The 17915-nt window shown below is 38.3% G+C and overlaps 1 protein-coding gene across 1 annotated transcript; it reads right to left on the reverse strand.

The window, feature by feature from the left end:
* Window positions 1-127: 127 nt before the first annotated feature.
* Window positions 128-17711, reverse strand: LOC309501181 (spindlin-W). The gene is made up of 5 exons (XM_082173251.1): window positions 17610-17711; window positions 16135-16176; window positions 11511-11758; window positions 8897-9130; window positions 128-2979 (listed from the first exon to the last, which is right to left on the reverse strand). Exons 2-5 carry the CDS (start codon window positions 16152-16154, stop codon window positions 2774-2776), a joined length of 708 nt encoding a protein of 235 aa, XP_082029377.1. The 5' UTR covers window positions 16155-16176; window positions 17610-17711; the 3' UTR covers window positions 128-2773.
* Between the last annotated feature and the right edge of the window lie 204 nt (window positions 17712-17915).

Raw genomic sequence — 17915 nt, forward strand, 5'->3', positions numbered from 1 at the left:
AATGTATGGAGCTTTTACTTCCAGAACCCGACTGTTAGGCACTCTGTGGTGGGGAAAGAGTTAAACAGCGTGAGCGTCTTATAGTGAGTTACAAGTGAAAAGTCAATAAACAGCAAAACACCATCAATTTTCAGTGCAAAAAATATCTCTTTTATTATTTACGATAACATCAAACAAACAGACAGGATGAATAGTTTGACACTCGTCTTCAATGTCACCTACTGAAACGTAACTTTGGTAAAAAAAGAAAAGCAGCAAAAGATTAAACAGATTAAATAGAAGAACCAGAGGAACCGGCAGAAGCTCGCGGACCACACAATAAAACACATTTACAAAGAAGCCAGAAAGAGAATTACTCGTTCACAGTTAGGAGAAAGAAAAACTGCAGAAGCCGGTCGAGGCTCGTCGTGAAACCTTGAACATTTCCAACGGCTTGAAATCATCAAGATTCGTCTACACAGGGAAAGCAGAAATATAGTACAAGTGTTTTTAAAGCACAACGGAGAATATACAGAAAATATTCCACCTGATGTCATCATGGCAGACAGACCGGAAACTCAATCCATATCCACAGCTGAAAGTTCAACAAGTCATTTAGAGAAATGTGCATTTCACTGAACAATACTTTCCCCTAATCCCAAAGAAGGGCTGCCCAAAAGATTTACTGGCGTCAGGACAAACAAACAATTTATCTTCTCCAAAAAAAATAAATTAAACATGCTGTGTGTTTTTTGATAATGACATACTGAATATCTAACAAGAAAACTACACAATAAACAACTGATGAATCTGAGCGAAGCGCTTAATGTACTGAAAAAAAAATCATAAACCTTTAGTCAGTCCGAGAGATGATAATAACCACATGCAAACCACAGCAGGAAAATGAGTTAAGATCAGCAAACACACCCAATCAGAGAGCAGCGCTGAACATCCAACATTTACATATCAAATCCTCATGTTTACATTACATTTACATAACCAAATTAATTTATGTACAGGTCTTTTGAGAGAAGTGATTAAATTGGGTGTGATCGAATTAAATTCATTTGCAAAAAAATTATAAAATAAAAATTTATAGTGTTAGATTTCAATCATAAAAATGATAGAATTTGCATAAAAATGAAGTCAATTCTTGGCAAACTATGGCCATATTAAAAACCAACAAATGCAACATTTTGTTTTGATGCTTACAAGCAATTTTCCCCTGTATATTTCACTTTGGTGATGCCAATCAGTAAGACACTCCATATATAATTGACTCATTTTGTAATCTTTGACTTCCTGCGAGACACACTGGAGAGAAATGCTTGACAGTGTAAGAATAAAGTGCAAAAAAAAAAAAGGCCAAATCAGCTACATGCACTTGCTAATGTGCATTATTTACTACAAAACGTGATGCAATGCCAAAAAATAGCAACAAAAGACATTTAAAGTTTTGCTGTTTTATCACTTTAAAAGTGCTGTGATGATAAAGCTCGTCGTGCACAAGGGGAAACGTATCCCCAAGTCAAGTAAAAGAACAAATCTTTTTCCAGAAGCTTTGCTCAGATCAGCTGGGACAATAATGCAAGGTGAAATTGAGCTTCTCATTATTTAAGACCTGCCTTTTATTCACAGTGGAGGCAATGGAGAAGATGTTTAGATGTTTGTAGAGGTCTAACAGCTGTATATATCCAGCCCGCTGGATTGGACTCGTGTTTTACTAAACCAAACGTCAAATCAGACTGATTTGTTAATCAATTAGAAACATATTCAAACTGCTGTGCATTGTCATATCTAACTGCATTGGTCATCTTTCTACAATCAAAAAGAGGAGACTGGTTTCATTTTTGCTATGCCTGACATTCAAAATCGCAGCTGTAGTTCGTGGCTTGGTGTTAGAAACAAGTGCTATACAGTCAAACAAAACGAATGTGTAACGAAACACAGATGATTTCACACAGGACAAAACGGGCAACCCTATTCGTAGAGCGTTTTACAGTATGATGCCGCCAATACAGGACCTGACGATGTCACTTTAGCCATTTAATACTCATCTGAGGTTAAATCACTCTAGAAAACCATAGTGCTTCCTCTATGCTACTACATCTGTTCAAAATCAGATATAGTCCTAGTTTAATGCCTTTACTGACTGGAGTTTTGCTTTTAAAAATCCAAAAACCATCTTTTAAAGATGGCCGAAAGCAGAAGCACGTCCGTCCCGTTGCACATCTGATCTGATTCGGGGGGGAAATCGCAACTAAAAAGAGCGACACAACGCCGACTCGAAGGTGTCAACTGCATTTCTGGGAGCAAACGTTTGTTATGAAGCATATTAGTTCTATAAATAGATCAGTTAGACAGTTTCATTTGTAATCAAATGTCTCTCTGATGTTACAGTCTTTTTTTTTTTCTTCTTCTTCTTTTTTTTTAACCAGAACTATTTACAATTCAAAACCAAGAAACTCCTTCGCAGTCTCGCGAGACCGAACAGTCATACACAAATCTCGAAAAACGAGACTGACCTTTTTCCAGGGCTTACGGCTGAATCGAAGATATTCCATGGGATTATAAACACCAAATGATGCCCAACTCGCACGTATAAATACACTTGTGTTTTTGATATGACAATTGTGGACAATGGCATCAACTCAAAATAACAAACCCTGTACACGTACGCTTCATACAGTCCCTCCTCGCATGGCAGACTGTACAATGAGAGGCGATGATACTTAAGCTACGAAGAGGTGAAGCGGTGGGTTTGTTTCGGGTTTCTTTGTTTTGTCTGTTTCTTTTAGGTGGTCTTGACCAGGTCGTACACGTGGATGTGGAAATCGTCATCGTATTTGATGTAGTAGACAGACGGCTTGGCGGGAACTTGATAGATGACGAGGCCTGTTCTCTTTACACCTTTATCCGTCACATACTCCACCTGCTTACCCACAAGGCTCTCTGTTTCCTCGCCGGGCTTCCTGTCTGCGGGCAGCAAGTGTTTATTCTCTGCGGAAACAAAGAAATCGAGACCGTAAACTGAAACTGAAACTTCACTGCACAATGATTGAATTCAACCTACCCATGTTATTAATAGAATATAATAAATGGTATACAAAAGTTGGTTTTTAAGGTGACATTGTTACAGTGTAATTATATATTTAAGTACTGAGTAATATTAAGCAATTACATGTACTTACTATAGGGTTAGGGTAGGATTAGGGATTGTTTGAGGGTTAGTTGCATGTAGTTATGCATAATTTACTGTTATTACTATGGTAAGTACATGTAATATATGCAACAAGGACATTGTAATGTAAAGTGTTACCCAAAAATTATCTAAAATAAATATGCATGTTATTAATTTAAATATTAGTATTTTAGATAATTATATATAAAACTCAAACGTATGTAAAAGAAGTCTCTTATGCTCACCATAACTGCCTTTATTTGATCAAAAATACAGTGAGAACTACAGTAATATTATTAAAAAAATTCATATTTGAATATGTTCAAATGTAATTTATTCCTGTGATTCAAAGCTGAATTACTCCAGTTTTCAGTGTCACATGATCCTTCAGAAATCATCCTAATATGATAATTTGCTGCTCAAGAAACATTTCCTATCATTTTTTTCAGGATTCTTTGGTGAATAGAAAGTTCAAAAGAACAGCATTTATCATCAAGGTAGAGATAATGAGGCGGCTGATAATGTAGAAACTGACAGACCGTAGAGAAATCGAGCCAGATAGATAAAGATAAACGATCTCTCAGGCCCTGTGTACACCTGGTGTGTGTTTTGGTCGATTGGATCACGAGTGGACGACACTAAATACAGTTGTAAACGAGGTCTAAAACGTTTTGAGATTGTCCACTTTAGACCACTTCCAGAGGTAGTGGAAAATGCATTTGATCAGATTGCTTTTGTAGTGTAAACACTCATGTGGTCGAATGTGTTTGAACAGCCACAAAATACCGTCAACTCTCCGTCTACTGAACTAATGCATAACATTATGTGAAGCGCTCTAGCCAGACGAGATTTAAACTGTCGGCTGAAGACCCAAGATTAGTTTGAAGATGAAAAATGTCCCAATCACAATGTTCTCTCATCATTCCTGATTTCTAACACACACTCACAGTGTTCGGCTGGTGTTGTGGCTGTCAGAGCAGAAACTAAAGCTGATGCTGTCCGTGTGTTTTTCTGTCGTCTCCGGGTGTGTTCATATGTAAATTGCATGAGCTTATTTTGCCCATTAGATCAAAAAACGTACATTTACCCGTCCATAGACCCTTCCCTTAAAGAAATCAGGACAGAAGTGGTTGAAAGTGGACAAAAGAGACGGATTAAAACACCAGATGTAAACGGGATCGACTGAAACGCATCTTAATACCAGATGTAAACAGGTCCTAAGAGATGCTTCGTAGAGTCACACAGAACCAAAAAAACAATCTTGGTTCTGAAGTAGGGCTGCACGATTTGGGGAAAATGTCATATTGCGATAATAGAGGTCAATATTGCGATTGCGATATGCGATATAATAAACAAATGGTTTCATGAGTCAACTTGCTTGGTTCTCAAGGAAAATAAATGCACACACAGATTAGTGATAATCTGCCTAAAGAAAAAAGTTATTTAGTCAAGAGCAGTGAGTGTTTTTCTCTGTTCCCTTTGTTCTTTGATTAACTTTAGCGACAGATATAATTAGTGGCTACTGTGTACTGTCCCTTTAAGAGCAGCCGCTGCTGTCAGAGACGCGGATCTCACACGCGCCTCATTCTCTCACGAGTCACAACTCTTCACGTTCATCATAAGACTACTCTTATGTTATGAAGATACTCGACAAAAATAAATTTTGGCATAATTGTGTGTGTTATTGTTTGTTCAAGCTCGAAAGAGAACTGTATTCTGGGCTGTTTTTGCGTACGCACGATATTAGCGCAAGTCTTTCTGTGTGTCACAGTCAGGACATTCACAGGCAGCGCGTTCATTTTGGCATACATGTGTGTTGTTCGTTCTACAGCGAAAGAGAACTTGATACTGGCGCGCTGTCTGTACGATACTGGCGCGCGTCTATCTGTGGGTCGTGTGTGTGTGTGTGTCAGGAGGACATTCACTGACAGCGCTTTCTTTTTTGTCTTATCGCGCATGAATGGTTTAAAAGCATGAATAAGAGCGGGATCATGTAACACTAGCCAAAGGATGCCAAAAATAACAGATGCTGCGTTAATTGCGTTAACAGCGCTAATTTGTTTATTTAATATAAAATCGCAGCATTTTGCGTCATATAATCGCGTAGGCTTGACATCGCGATTGCGATACGATTAATCGTGCAGCACTATTCTGAAGCGTTGCTCTGTAAGGCAGAGCAGCACTTTAAACATGTCTGCTAATTGCATAAACTTGAATGTAACACTTTCGGTCATACAAGGCTTTTGGTCATACCTAGGATATCCAGAACCACCAAAGGAGGGAGAGCATTTTCACATTTGGCTCCAAAACTCTGGAATAGTCTTCCTGATACTGTTCGTTGCTCAGACTCGCTCTCCCAGTTTAAAACTAGATTAAAGTCGCATCTCTTCAGCCAGGCATTCATATAATCTTACTGTTCAAACTACAATCCGGCCTCTAGCTCATAAATGCCAGAGGAGAACTGGCCCCCGACTGAGCCTGGGTTCTCCCAAGGTTTTTTTTTCTCCATTAGGTCACCTGATGGAGTTTTAGGACACCATTAGGTCACTTGATGGAGTTTTTCGGTTCCTTGCCACTGTTGCCTTTGGCTTGCTCAGTTGGGGATATTTTGGGGATATTTAATTTAATTTTATCAATCAATAAATTCCTCTTGAAACAAACTTTGTTGTATTATTTTAATTTAATACTGTGAAGCTGCTTTGATACAATCTGTATTGTGAAAAGCGCCATACAAATAAACTTGACTTGACTTGACTTTCTAGTATCATAATTAGGGATGTCAACGATTAATCGACGATCGATTAATTGTCGATAATACATTTAATCGATACAACTTATCGATCATCGATTAAGCAGGTCTTCATGCGTGTGCGCGCTGCTCAACCGCGAAACATGTAAAGCCAGCGCGCCGGAGTTATGTTTGGGACCATTTTACACCATCATGACTATAAGTTTGCGTGTGCATTCGCAGCCTTTTGTTTTGTGCAAACGTAAGTTGTAATACTGTTTATTTTCTGTAGGCCTATCTATATCTGATTTATCTCATATTGGATATATTTGGTTAAGAATGAACTCTGTAGTAAAGCGTCAGCTTCAGCGCGTGCAGCTCAAACGGCAGTGCACGACTAATAATGACTATTGGGACCGTAATATTACATAACATTATAAAGAGAACAATATTGTAATAAAACATTGTGAATTATTTGGGTTTAGTTGCCGTGTCGCGTTGCTCCAGGAAGACCGCGTCCACAACATGAGTAGTTCTGAATGAATGGCACGTAACTTAGTTCAAGTTACGTGCCACACACACAGGAACCCAGACCGACCCCTTCCACAGCCAATACCCCTCTGTCCTCCTTTTCTTCGCTAACCGAGGAAGAAGTATCTACACTTCTCCTCTCCAGTCACCCTACCATCTGCCCGCTTGACCCCATCCCCTCACACCTTCTACAAGCCATCTCTCCCACACTTCTACCATCACTCACACACATCATCAACTCATCCCTCCACACTGGCACCTTCCCTACAGCATTCAAGCAGGCTCGGGTTACTCCACTGCTCAAAAAACCAACCCTAAACACATCATTTGTAGAGAATTACAGACCTATCTCTCTCCTACCATTCATTGCGAAGACACTTGAAAGAGCTGTCTTCAACCAACTAACATCCTTCTTGTCTCTAAACAACCAGCTGGATGTCAACCAATCTGGCTTCAAAAAAGGACATTCAACTGAGACTGCATTACTGTCAGTCACAGAAGCCCTACGGATCGCAAAAGCTGCTTCCAAATCTTCAGTCCTCATTCTCCTGGATCTGTCTGCTGCCTTCGACACGGTGAATCATCAGATCCTTCTGTCCACCCTCTCATCACTGGGCATCACAGGAACTTCACTCCACTGGTTTGAGTCCTATCTCACAGGTAGGTCCTTCAAGGTCGCATGGAGAGGTGAGGTATCCAGAGCACATCAGCTGACCACAGGGGTTCCCCAGGGTTCAGTTCTTGGTCCCCTCCTCTTCTCCATCTACACCACATCACTGGGACACATCATACAGGCACACGTTTTTTCCTACCACTGCTATGCTGATGACACACAGCTCTTCCTCTCCTTTCAACCAGATGATCCCACAGTAGCTGCACGGGTCTCAAGCTGTCTGGCGGACATCTCCACATGGATGAAGGAACATCACCTGCAGCTCAACCTGGCAAAGACTGAGCTTCTCGTCCTCCCTGCCAATCCGTCTCTACAGCACGACTTCACCATCCAGCTAGAGTCATCATTAATCACCCCATCAAGATCGGTCAGAAATCTTGGAGTAACGTTTGATGACCAGCTGACCTTCACAGATCACATTTCAAAGACAGCTCGATCATGCAGGTTTGCACTGCACAACATCAGGAAGATCAGGCCTTTCCTAACTGAGCATGCAACACAACTTATCGTCCAGGCCCTGGTCATCTCTAGGCTGGACTACTGCAATGCCCTTCTGGCTGGACTTCCAGCATGTGCAACCAAACCCCTACAGATGATCCAGAATGCTGCAGCTCGTCTTGTCTTCAACGAACCCAAGAGGGCCCACGTCACTCCTCTGTTCATCTCTCTGCACTGGCTACCTCTAGCTGCTCGCATCAAGTTCAAGGCACTGACGCTTGCTTACAGAACTATCACAGGCTCAGCTCCCTCCTACTTTCACTCACTCCTACGAGTCTACATCCCTACCAGACACCTACGATCGGTCAACGAGCGACGTCTCGTGGTTCCATCACAGAAAGCCACAAAATCACTTTCCAGAACATTCTCATTCACAGTTCCATGCTGGTGGAACGCTCTCCCCACCCTCATCCGGAATGCAGAATCCCTGACAACATTCAAAAAACAGCTGAAAACCAATCTCTTCCGTGAGCACTTAACCTTATATAAAAAAAAAAAAAAAAAATTCCTTTCCCTTTGAAACATCACTTATCAGGCTTATGCTACTCTGAATAATACCTGAACTTCGTATTTTGAGCACTTCCTGCGTTGTTGTTGCTTTTGCCTCTTTATGATGACTCGCTGAATTTAGTCCTAATTTGTAAGTCGCTTTGGATAAAGGCGTCTGCTAAATGACTAAATGTAAATGTAAATGTAAATGTAAGTTCACTTGTGCTTGAATTTGCGTCATTTTGTGCAGATATAATTTGTAATATTATGTTTATTTTGAATATATCTGATTAATCTCATATAGGATGCGTTTCTTTTAGATAAATAACGTGCTAGCAAAGTGCTCCAGTTTAACGGTAGCAGATTCATTCAGCGCGTCCACAACAGTCACACATTCTAAGCGCATATGAGGCGGCGTTGGTGACACGTTGTATTAGTAGTTATATTTGATTATTAAATCATTAATTTAATTATCAATCACATCGAAACATTTTACAATCCTACTAGCCCTTTATTTATATTTAAAACCATTCTAATTGATTTGGTGAGGAACATAGCGTTTTGAGCAGCATTTGCAGACCCTGTCATGCTGTCATAGCCACTGCAGTAGACGCATATCGCAGTATTAAGGCTAACGATTAATTGATTAATTGATCGTTAATTTAAACGACGATCGATCATGGGAATTTGTGAAAATTGACATCCCTAATCATAATATAAAAATTCATCAAGCAAAAAGGTGAGTAATATCAGATTCAATAACCTTCAAACGGAATTAACTTCAGTAAGGTTTTATTAAAAACATCAGCTTATTTACCCGCTTCAGGTAAAATCCGGAGGTCTCCGTCTTTGTAGTCGTCCCAGAGCTGGTACATGTAGAGCACAGGGTCTTTCTCGTATGTGATGTAGTACCAGTTGGTCATGATGGGCGCTCGGGACAGGACCATCCCCCTCCACTCGTTCTTCTCACCGTCCTCCTTCTCAAACAGATGCTCCACGGCTTTTCCCACCAGCTCCTCTGCGTCATGAGGAACCTTGATCTTGTTGTTCACTACGAAGGGTATGGAAACACAGCAAAACGACAAAAAGAGGTTGTGTGTTACAGTGATTTTACCCTGGTTAAGAGCTCTGAAATCTGACTGGGATTGTATGAACCATGTTCAATCACACTGAAATACGCATCGCATGTAATTGGTTGAATTAACGCAACTATAAAGCCTTCCTGTAGCTCAAACAGTAGAGCGTTGGCGCTTGCAACGCCAAGGTCATGGGTTCGATTCCCAAGGAAAGCAAGAACTGATAAGAATGTAAATGTGTACCTTGAATGCATAAATGTAAATGTATAAACAGCAATATGATCAAAGTTACTGTACCTACACAGTTCAAATGTCTGGGGTCGATAAAATATTTGTATTGATTTCTCAAGAAAATGTTATAAAAAGGAGGGAAATAAAGTGAAATGTATTCCTGTGATGGCATGGCAAAGCTACATTTTCAGCAGCAAAAGAGCAGCTTTTATTTATTAAGTGAAATAGAAATCTTTTATAACATATAAATGTCTTTACTACTAAAATAATTAAATTCACGGCGCACTTGGTCTTCTCTGTGGAATTTTCTGGAAGATGCTTAGTGACTGATATATCCTTTTAATTACTGGTCTATAAAATGTCCCTGTTATTTATTTACTTTGATATGCCCTGTTGTATTTTTATTTTTATTATAATTATTTAGTTTTTGCATTTTATATGCTTATGTATGCACATGTATATCCAAAGATTGTAAGATGATATAGCTTATATGGTTGTACGTGCTGTTATGAGATACCATTACCACTATGTTGTGTTATTGTAAAAAAAAAAAAAAAAAAGATATAAAAGATATATTCTATGTTATGATATATATTACTTAATAAACCTTATTTGCTATAAAAAAATAAAAATAAAAATCTTCATTCATGAAATAATTGCATTTATTGTAACTATCTAACAACTATTCTTTCACTATGCAAAATAGTTAATTAGACTAAGATATAGTAAGCATTGACGTTTTATATAAACTAAAGCTGTGCAAAATAAACAGGCACCAAAATTCTTGTCACAATATTTCATATTCATCCTTTTCTAGATGAAACCCTCATTTCCTTTGCAACATATGGTGCTGTTTTCATATATTCTCAATTGTGACGGCGCAAATAAAATACAGTGCCATTTGAGTATCACCATTTTATTAATAAAAACTGAATGAATCAATGCAAACTGTTTTAGTTTCAGTAAAGTAAAATAACCCTGATATGATAATCAGTCTCCATCATTATTTCAACCGCAAACATCATCAAAAACAAATGTCTTCCAATTCAGTCTTATTTATTTTGTGCTTTAGTAGTCAGTTCGTTTATTTTCCCTTCTGTCTATTTTAACTTTATTATGATTACTGGGGAACAGATGTGCACATCATTACATACAGGGAAAAAAACCCTGCAGGGGCTGCACGATATATCCTTTTATCATCGATATTGCAACAAAGATAGTCACATTACAGGATGTGCGAAGTCAAGTATAGGATCCGTATGGACCAGGCTCCACGGTTCGAAACGCACGTGATTCTCTGATTAATTGCAGTTTAACCATCATAGAGCAAAAGTTTTCTGTTTGCTCATGTTTTAGGTCCTGCCAGTTTAAACATTCTAGCAATTTTAAACCATCTGAGCGAAAGACGACGCGAAAGAGAACTGGGAACACCGAATTCAATTCTCTTTCTCATCTTTTTGTGCATGAAAGGACACACATACACACCGTCTCGGCTAGTATCCTCATTAACAGTCGCTTATGGCGTACGTAAACAACTGAGAAAGAAAACGGATGCGTATTATTACATTGGATACATGCATTCAGCCTTAAAGTGACAGCAGCCTAATAAACCTGCTGATGCTGCCGTGTCATTAATGCTAATCAAACAACAATATACAAAGAGAAAATCACTTTGTAGCTTTATACAGTAAAGAATATGCAGTGTTATTTTACATTTGATTATTCCATATCTGTGCCTGAATACTGTAAGACTCAACTGAAAAACAAAGCACTGTTCATTTCATTTGTATCTTTATATTGTATTATATTTAGTATATTGTATTGTTATATTGTATATCAATGTTTTAATTTGTTTATTATTTTCTATGCAGATTCAATCCCCTACAAAATTATAGAGTGATTTAGAGCTATTCAAGTCATCTGTTGAAATTGTTTTCATTTCACAGACATTTTTTTTGTGTGTGTGTATATTTGGATATACAGTTTCTCGTACCGTGACATTTTGGTCACGCATACTCTCACAGAATGCTTTAGTTGTCGTTCATGCACTATAAATACTGCTCATCCTTGCACATGTGCTACTTCCTGTTTCCTGTTTGCAGCACAACAGATCCACCTACTCACCCACTTTCTCAGTGAGAACTTGCAGGTTGGAGACTCTCTCATCTTTAAAGAGCTCGATGCCATAGACGCAGTCGAAGCCGTCGTACTTGACCATGAACAGGGAGGAGTTGACGCTGAGGCGGTCCAGCACGGTGCCCTTCCACTTGGTCAGCGCGCCCTTCTCCCTCCAGCTGTGTTGGATGCGTCGGCCCAGCAGGTTGTTGGGATCAGGAGTGAGACTGTCGCTCAGCTCGCCACTGCTGCGCTTCCTGACGAGAGGAGAAAAACAGGAGCGTAATAATAATGGGCTGAAATTACCAATCAAGCATCGTTTTACCGCTCAAACACTGATTGATCGATTTTATATTGCACAGCATTCTCTCTTAGATGATATCAAATGCATATGGCTCACGTGACAGATACACACTGTACGTTAATCTAAAGTGGTATTAATATGAGTATCAGCAGTCTAAAAATTAGGCATGATATAAAACTGTTGGTAACACTACAATAAGGTTTCATTAGTTAACGTGAAATAAGAATGAACAGCATTTATTAATCTAAATTAATGTGAAATTCAACGTTTACTGATACGTTATTAAAATCATAAGTTGTATTTGTTAACATCAGTTCATGCACTGTGAAATAACATGAACAAAGAATGAACGACTTAGTCAAAGATTAATAAATACTGTAACAAATGTATTACTCACTGTTAGTTCATGTTAGTTACTGCATTAACTACTGAAACCTTATTGTAAAGTGTTTCCAAAATTTGATAAAGAATGAAATACAATTTTTGCATGATTTAAAGTACACTTCACTAATTTTATATTTTGACAGAAATTATTATTCATCAAGGATGCATTAAATTGATCAAAAGTGCCAGTAAAGACACTTATAATGCAGCCTTGGTGAGCAGAAGAGACTTCTTTCAAAAACATTTTTTTAAATCTTACCGAATCCAAACAGTAGTGTAAAAAAAAAAAAAAAAAAAAAAATTGGTCTTCATAATCTTTCATCAATATGTAATAACTTGCTAAGCCCTCCAATTCTTCAACCGCCTTGATCTATTCCGACCTGTAACAGCCACTTTTCACAATCCAACCAATTCCAAAACAACTCCTGCCCTGTATTTTTCTTTAATATCCTATTTCACTCAGAAACACATCAGATTACCAAAATAAAATGGGTTCACACGGACTCTACAGGCGCCTAATAGAAATTAGTAGTAAAAAGTTGACTGTGACTGAACACACCGAAAGGAATAAAGGCGACTGCCAACTAACATGTGTGTTATGTGGCTGTGTGTTAGTAAATATCAGCATATATATATACACATCATTCAAAAAGAGAAACAAAAACTGGGACTGCAGATATACAAACCGTAAACAAAGCAGCGCTTGCTTACCATGATGAATATCAATCACGCTGATCACTTTCTTCCTTACAGTCGGCTCATGTTATTATGAAAATATTCGTGCATTGGGATGCTCAAGTAAGATTATGTAAAATTAGAACAGACTTCTGTCTGTGCCGTCTTGACTTCTAGGCTTTATCACTTTCACTGACTCGTTCGCTAAGGGCAAGCTCACACTACAGGACTGTAAGACTACATGAATCACTGTGGCGCTCACACTGCACAACAAGGCTTCTTGTCATCTGTCGTCGTCTTGTCGTAGCAGCTCACATACACAACAACACAACGCTGACGACGAGGTGCACAAACTACAAGACATTTGGTCGAGAGACAGTTCTTGGCTTTTTCCTCACACGAGAAACTCATGCAAGTGATTACGAGATTTTTCCATTTACACCACTTTGATTGGCTGGATTAGTTCCACCTTGTCATTGCATTTGACACACTTTAAGATTATGTGGCGATAATATCAAAAAGGTTTGAAAATAATCGAGTTATTTACGAGTTGAGCGCACATGAACGCCACAACAATGTCAGTGGGAAGCTCGGGATTTCCTTTAATGGGTAACTCTCGCCAAAATTTAACCTAGGCTCTTTTTGTTAATCTAACTTTCATGTAAAAGCATAATTAGAATGGAAACGCCACTTTTAAGATTGCCCGTATTTTCGTTTTAGGTCAAAATGCCTTTTGAATGGGAGTGAGAAAGTAGTCGATCGATCTCCGAATGCAACGTAACATGAGGAGAGTAAAGATGGAAAGCTCCTAAAGCTTGTTTACTTATAAATTCACAGATAATTTTGTATCTAAGTTATCATGCTTTTCATTGAAAATACAAGTTCATGACATTTCCTCATATGGAGTCAGTTCATTACGTTGCATTCGGAGATCGACTACTTTTGACTGACAAAATTCCAGCCACCGGAAACACTAACTGATAAAGTGAGTCGTACAAAACCTTTCTTTTTTAGTAAACTCTGTGTACACAAACAATGTAGTCAATGCTGGAGTTCATGTGTAGAGCCTCTGGTGATACTTCCAGCACAGTTTCATGTTGTGTCGAGCCGCATTAGTGTTTTAAAAATAGCGATTTTGATGCTATCATAGAAGTGCCACTAGCACTCCCATTCAAAAGGCATTTTGGACCTAAAACGAAAATATGGTCAATCTTAAAAGTGGCGTTTCCATCCTAATTATGCTTTTACACGAAAGTTTGACTCGGGTGTAGATTAACAAAAAGAGCTTAGGTTCAATTTTAGCGAGAGTTACCCTTTAAGCCCCGATCTTTACGAGTTGTGGGAGCATGCGTCACTGAGAAATATGGCAGAATACCACAATACTTAAAGGCATTTAGCAGTGATATTGCTAGACTTTTCTATTTACAGCGAAGTAAGCAAATTGCCTGCACAGAATATGATGGCATTATTATACAATATAATATGTAACGATAAAGTTTGCACGTGGCTTCAAAAATTAATTAAAAACATAAAAAGCAAAGCACACTTGAAGCACATTTCTTTGTTCTTCATTTTCTAGAACTAGAGTTTAAGAAACTTGCTCTATTTTTGTGTAATTAATTAAGAGAAATTACACCGCCATCTTACTCCGAAGAAAGTGACTTGAACGCACATGCTAGGGCTGCACAATATATCAAAATATCGCAAATGTATATATCGCAATAGCTTGCAATAACTGGGGTCATGAATAAAAGACAAAGAGAGAAATCACTCACTGCTCTTGGCTGAATAACTTTAGTAGCTTTAATAAGAATCAGTATATATTTAATTCATACAGTGAAGACTAAGCAGTGTTTTATTTTTACGTTTGAATATTCATGTTCTGTTGTTAAATAAACCTAAAATAGGCCTTCCTGAAACACTAAACCCTGTGGTTTACACTGATGTTAAAATAACACTTCTTATGCCGCAGTAAAACACTGCTGTTCACTTTCAGAAAGTTGTAGGGATGTTTTCTTGTCACAAAAAGAATGTGAAACACGTATGTAGGTTATATAATTTTAAATATATTTTAAAGATAATTTAAGTTTATTTTACGCATTATCGTATCGCATATCGCATTATTTAATTAGTTATCGCATATCACATTTTTCTTCAATATCGTGCAGCCCTAGCACATGCCATCATAAACACGACTTCCCAGGAGGACTTGAACGCACCAATACCCAACGAGCATCAGTGACCTCAACGTGCGCCGTATTGGCCGGTTTTCATCGCAGACTTTGGAAAACTATCCGTGATAGCAACATCCAGTTAAAAGTCATGTAGTGTGAGCTTGCCTTAAGCTGAACAGCCAATAAGAGTTCTCTCTCTCTCTCTCAATGATGAAGCCAATGCCAACAGATGCCTATTTAACATCCTCAATCGGCCCAAAAAAGCCCTGATGGAGTCCGACTAAAGCCAACGCATAAACTGGGCATGAGTGCATGAGTTCAGTCAGAGCTCAGTTTAATAATTCACTTCTACTGGAGAATGTCTGTCACTCAACAATTCTAGCATTGAAAACACATTCCTGGAAATATCACAGCATAATCCGGCCTGACACCGAAATATTCTTTCCAGCCTGGTCCTGTTGATAATCTGAGCACAACCATTATTAGTCAATTCTGGACTATATATTAGAGATCGACCGACGTGGGCAGATTCTGAAATAAATTTCCAGAGAGCAACGTTTCATATAACACAATTTAATTACAGCAAATGAGATGTATACTTGAACACTTATTAGGCAATGTGCCTTATCCACTGATAAGGCTATAAGTAGTTTGTGGAAGTGATATGAGACTATAACTGACACTTTTGTTAATCTGTGAACCAGCCAACTGGTTATTGGTGATGTTAAAATGACCAAATATTGTGCCAATTCATCGGTCTGGTTTGAGTGTCCCTAGAAACTTCCCTAACTCGACACAATCAAATATATGTGATTTAGACTGATGTGCTAATGAATCAGAACTGATTCAACCAATTCACTGAAAAGAAATCAGCTCAAGAGAACGATTCATCTACATATTGCACATCACTATGGCAGTGATGGTAAACCATGGCATTTCCATATTTATCATGCTAAAATTTATTTACTATGGTATTTACAAGTTACATGAATTTTGGTATCCCTTCAATATCATCATATACCAAAGTATCATGGTATCATGGTTCTGATACCATCATTGTTCAATGTTAAAGTGTGTTTATATTAGATTTACTCACCTGCCCCTTTTCTTGGACATGTTTCCAAAACCTCAAGCACGTCTAGAAGAGAAAAATGACAGACTTATAAGTAAACCAATAGGTTTGCTTGTCTTCTGGCAAGACACTTCAAGTAAAACCAGTGTTTCTTCCTCATCCCAAGAAAACATCCCAAATGCACAGTGAAGTGCTTGTTTTATTATGATTTTTTACACTTATTTGTGTCTAAAGATATCTATTGTAATTGAAATCATTAAAGGCCATGTCTCAAAAAATTAGTTTTCAGAAGTTTTCACTTTTGCAGCACTTGCATACACCAAACATTTAGTCTTATTTTATTCCTACCTAAATTCTGAAAATGTTTTATTTTACACAGAATTTTGTTTGTAAAACATTTGCCAGATTTATTTTAATTCTAAATACATGGTGTACATTTTTATTGGAGTGATAAGAAGAGATATCCAAAAGCACTTCTGTAAAACTATGTCAACAAAATAATAATTTTGAAGGTTTCAAGGTTTAGATTTCTGTTCTGGAGATGATCAGATAATACCTCATTTGCATATTTAAACATACATTTTCAGAAATCATGTGATACAAAGCAATTGTCTTACTGGACTGTGATTAATCAAACGGGGAAGTGTGGTGAAAGCTGTTAATTGAAATGTTTTCCCTATCTCTATACCCAAGGTTTCTTTTATTTTTCCTGGCTTTATTGGAATATCATTAGATTGCTTTTAGGGCTAAGAGCAATAATACATATGGCACAACTGCAGATATTACTTTCATTTCAGCATATAGAAACTGATGGGAGTGTCAACATATGGAGGTTGTCGACCACATGGTTTTGACAGCTCCATTCAGTCCTTAAGCTAAATCTGCAACATTGTACATGTTACAACGCTTCAGGTCTTGTTAATCAGGTGTGACCTGTGCATGTTACATATGTAACGCCACGTTATCTATTGTTATTTTATAGCATTGCCATATTAATCTGGCCTCTGATTGGACAATGACTCAACAGCGCCCGTGTTGCATAATTACATCGAATCTGCGGCATGTATTCAGGTGTTAATGGTTTAATATCGCGTTAAAGTTGATGTGAAACCCACGTAGAACATGAGACGTCCACAATATTGCGGCATAGGCTAAAAGAGGCCGGTTTATTTTTCATGTCTTAATGGTGCAAGCTGTGCTGCTTCAACATATATCGCCCAAAATGTAACATATACATCATAACAAACATGTCAGACATCAGTAATGCAAGTAAACGAGTGTTTAGGGTCTATACAAAGCCACAAAATCGGGTCGTTTCGCTGCTTCACATGGAAAACACCAACGCAGCTATAAAACGCTGGCGTTTCTGTCCTTTGCGCAACCGGTAAACTCCGTTTTACCTTCGTGTTTTGTCTTCATACATACTCTTATGTCTACGTGCTCATCTGTCTCTGTATCTGTCTCTGTCTCTGTATAAATCGTAAGAAAAGTACGATTACCTGGCCTCTATTTTCATGTCTATGATGGACTTCCCTCTGCAGATCCTCATGTATAATGCTCGTCCAGACGCGAGGCAACAACCTGGCACGGCCGGTTTAAACTACAATTCCCAGAATGCATTGTCAGGGAGAGTAGAGCAAACAGCGGAAAGGGCATTCTGGGAAATGTAGTTGAGGGTGTGAAAGGGGCGGACACACATTCTTCCTGTGTCCGACTGCAACTGTGTGAATGAGAAAATAAAATCCAGCTAAACAAAGAGTTATTAACGAAACACCTGAATACAAATCATGAGAGATAATAAAATC

This window comes from Leuciscus leuciscus (genome assembly GCF_965113295.1).
Source record: "Leuciscus leuciscus genome assembly, chromosome: 6".
Taxonomy (NCBI): domain Eukaryota; kingdom Metazoa; phylum Chordata; class Actinopteri; order Cypriniformes; family Leuciscidae; genus Leuciscus; species Leuciscus leuciscus.

Excerpts from the sequence above, each read along its gene's own strand:
- LOC309501181 (XM_082173251.1), bottom strand. The coding sequence starts at position 16,154 with ATGTCCAAGAAAAGGGGCAG. Across the intron at positions 11,759-16,134 it reads ATGTCCAAGAAAAGGGGCAG|GAAGCGCAGCAGTGGCGAGC; the intron begins GTGAGTAAATCT and ends TCCTCTCGTCAG. Across the intron at positions 9,131-11,510 it reads AGTTCTCACTGAGAAAGTGG|TGAACAACAAGATCAAGGTT; the intron begins GTGAGTAGGTGG and ends TACCCTTCGTAG.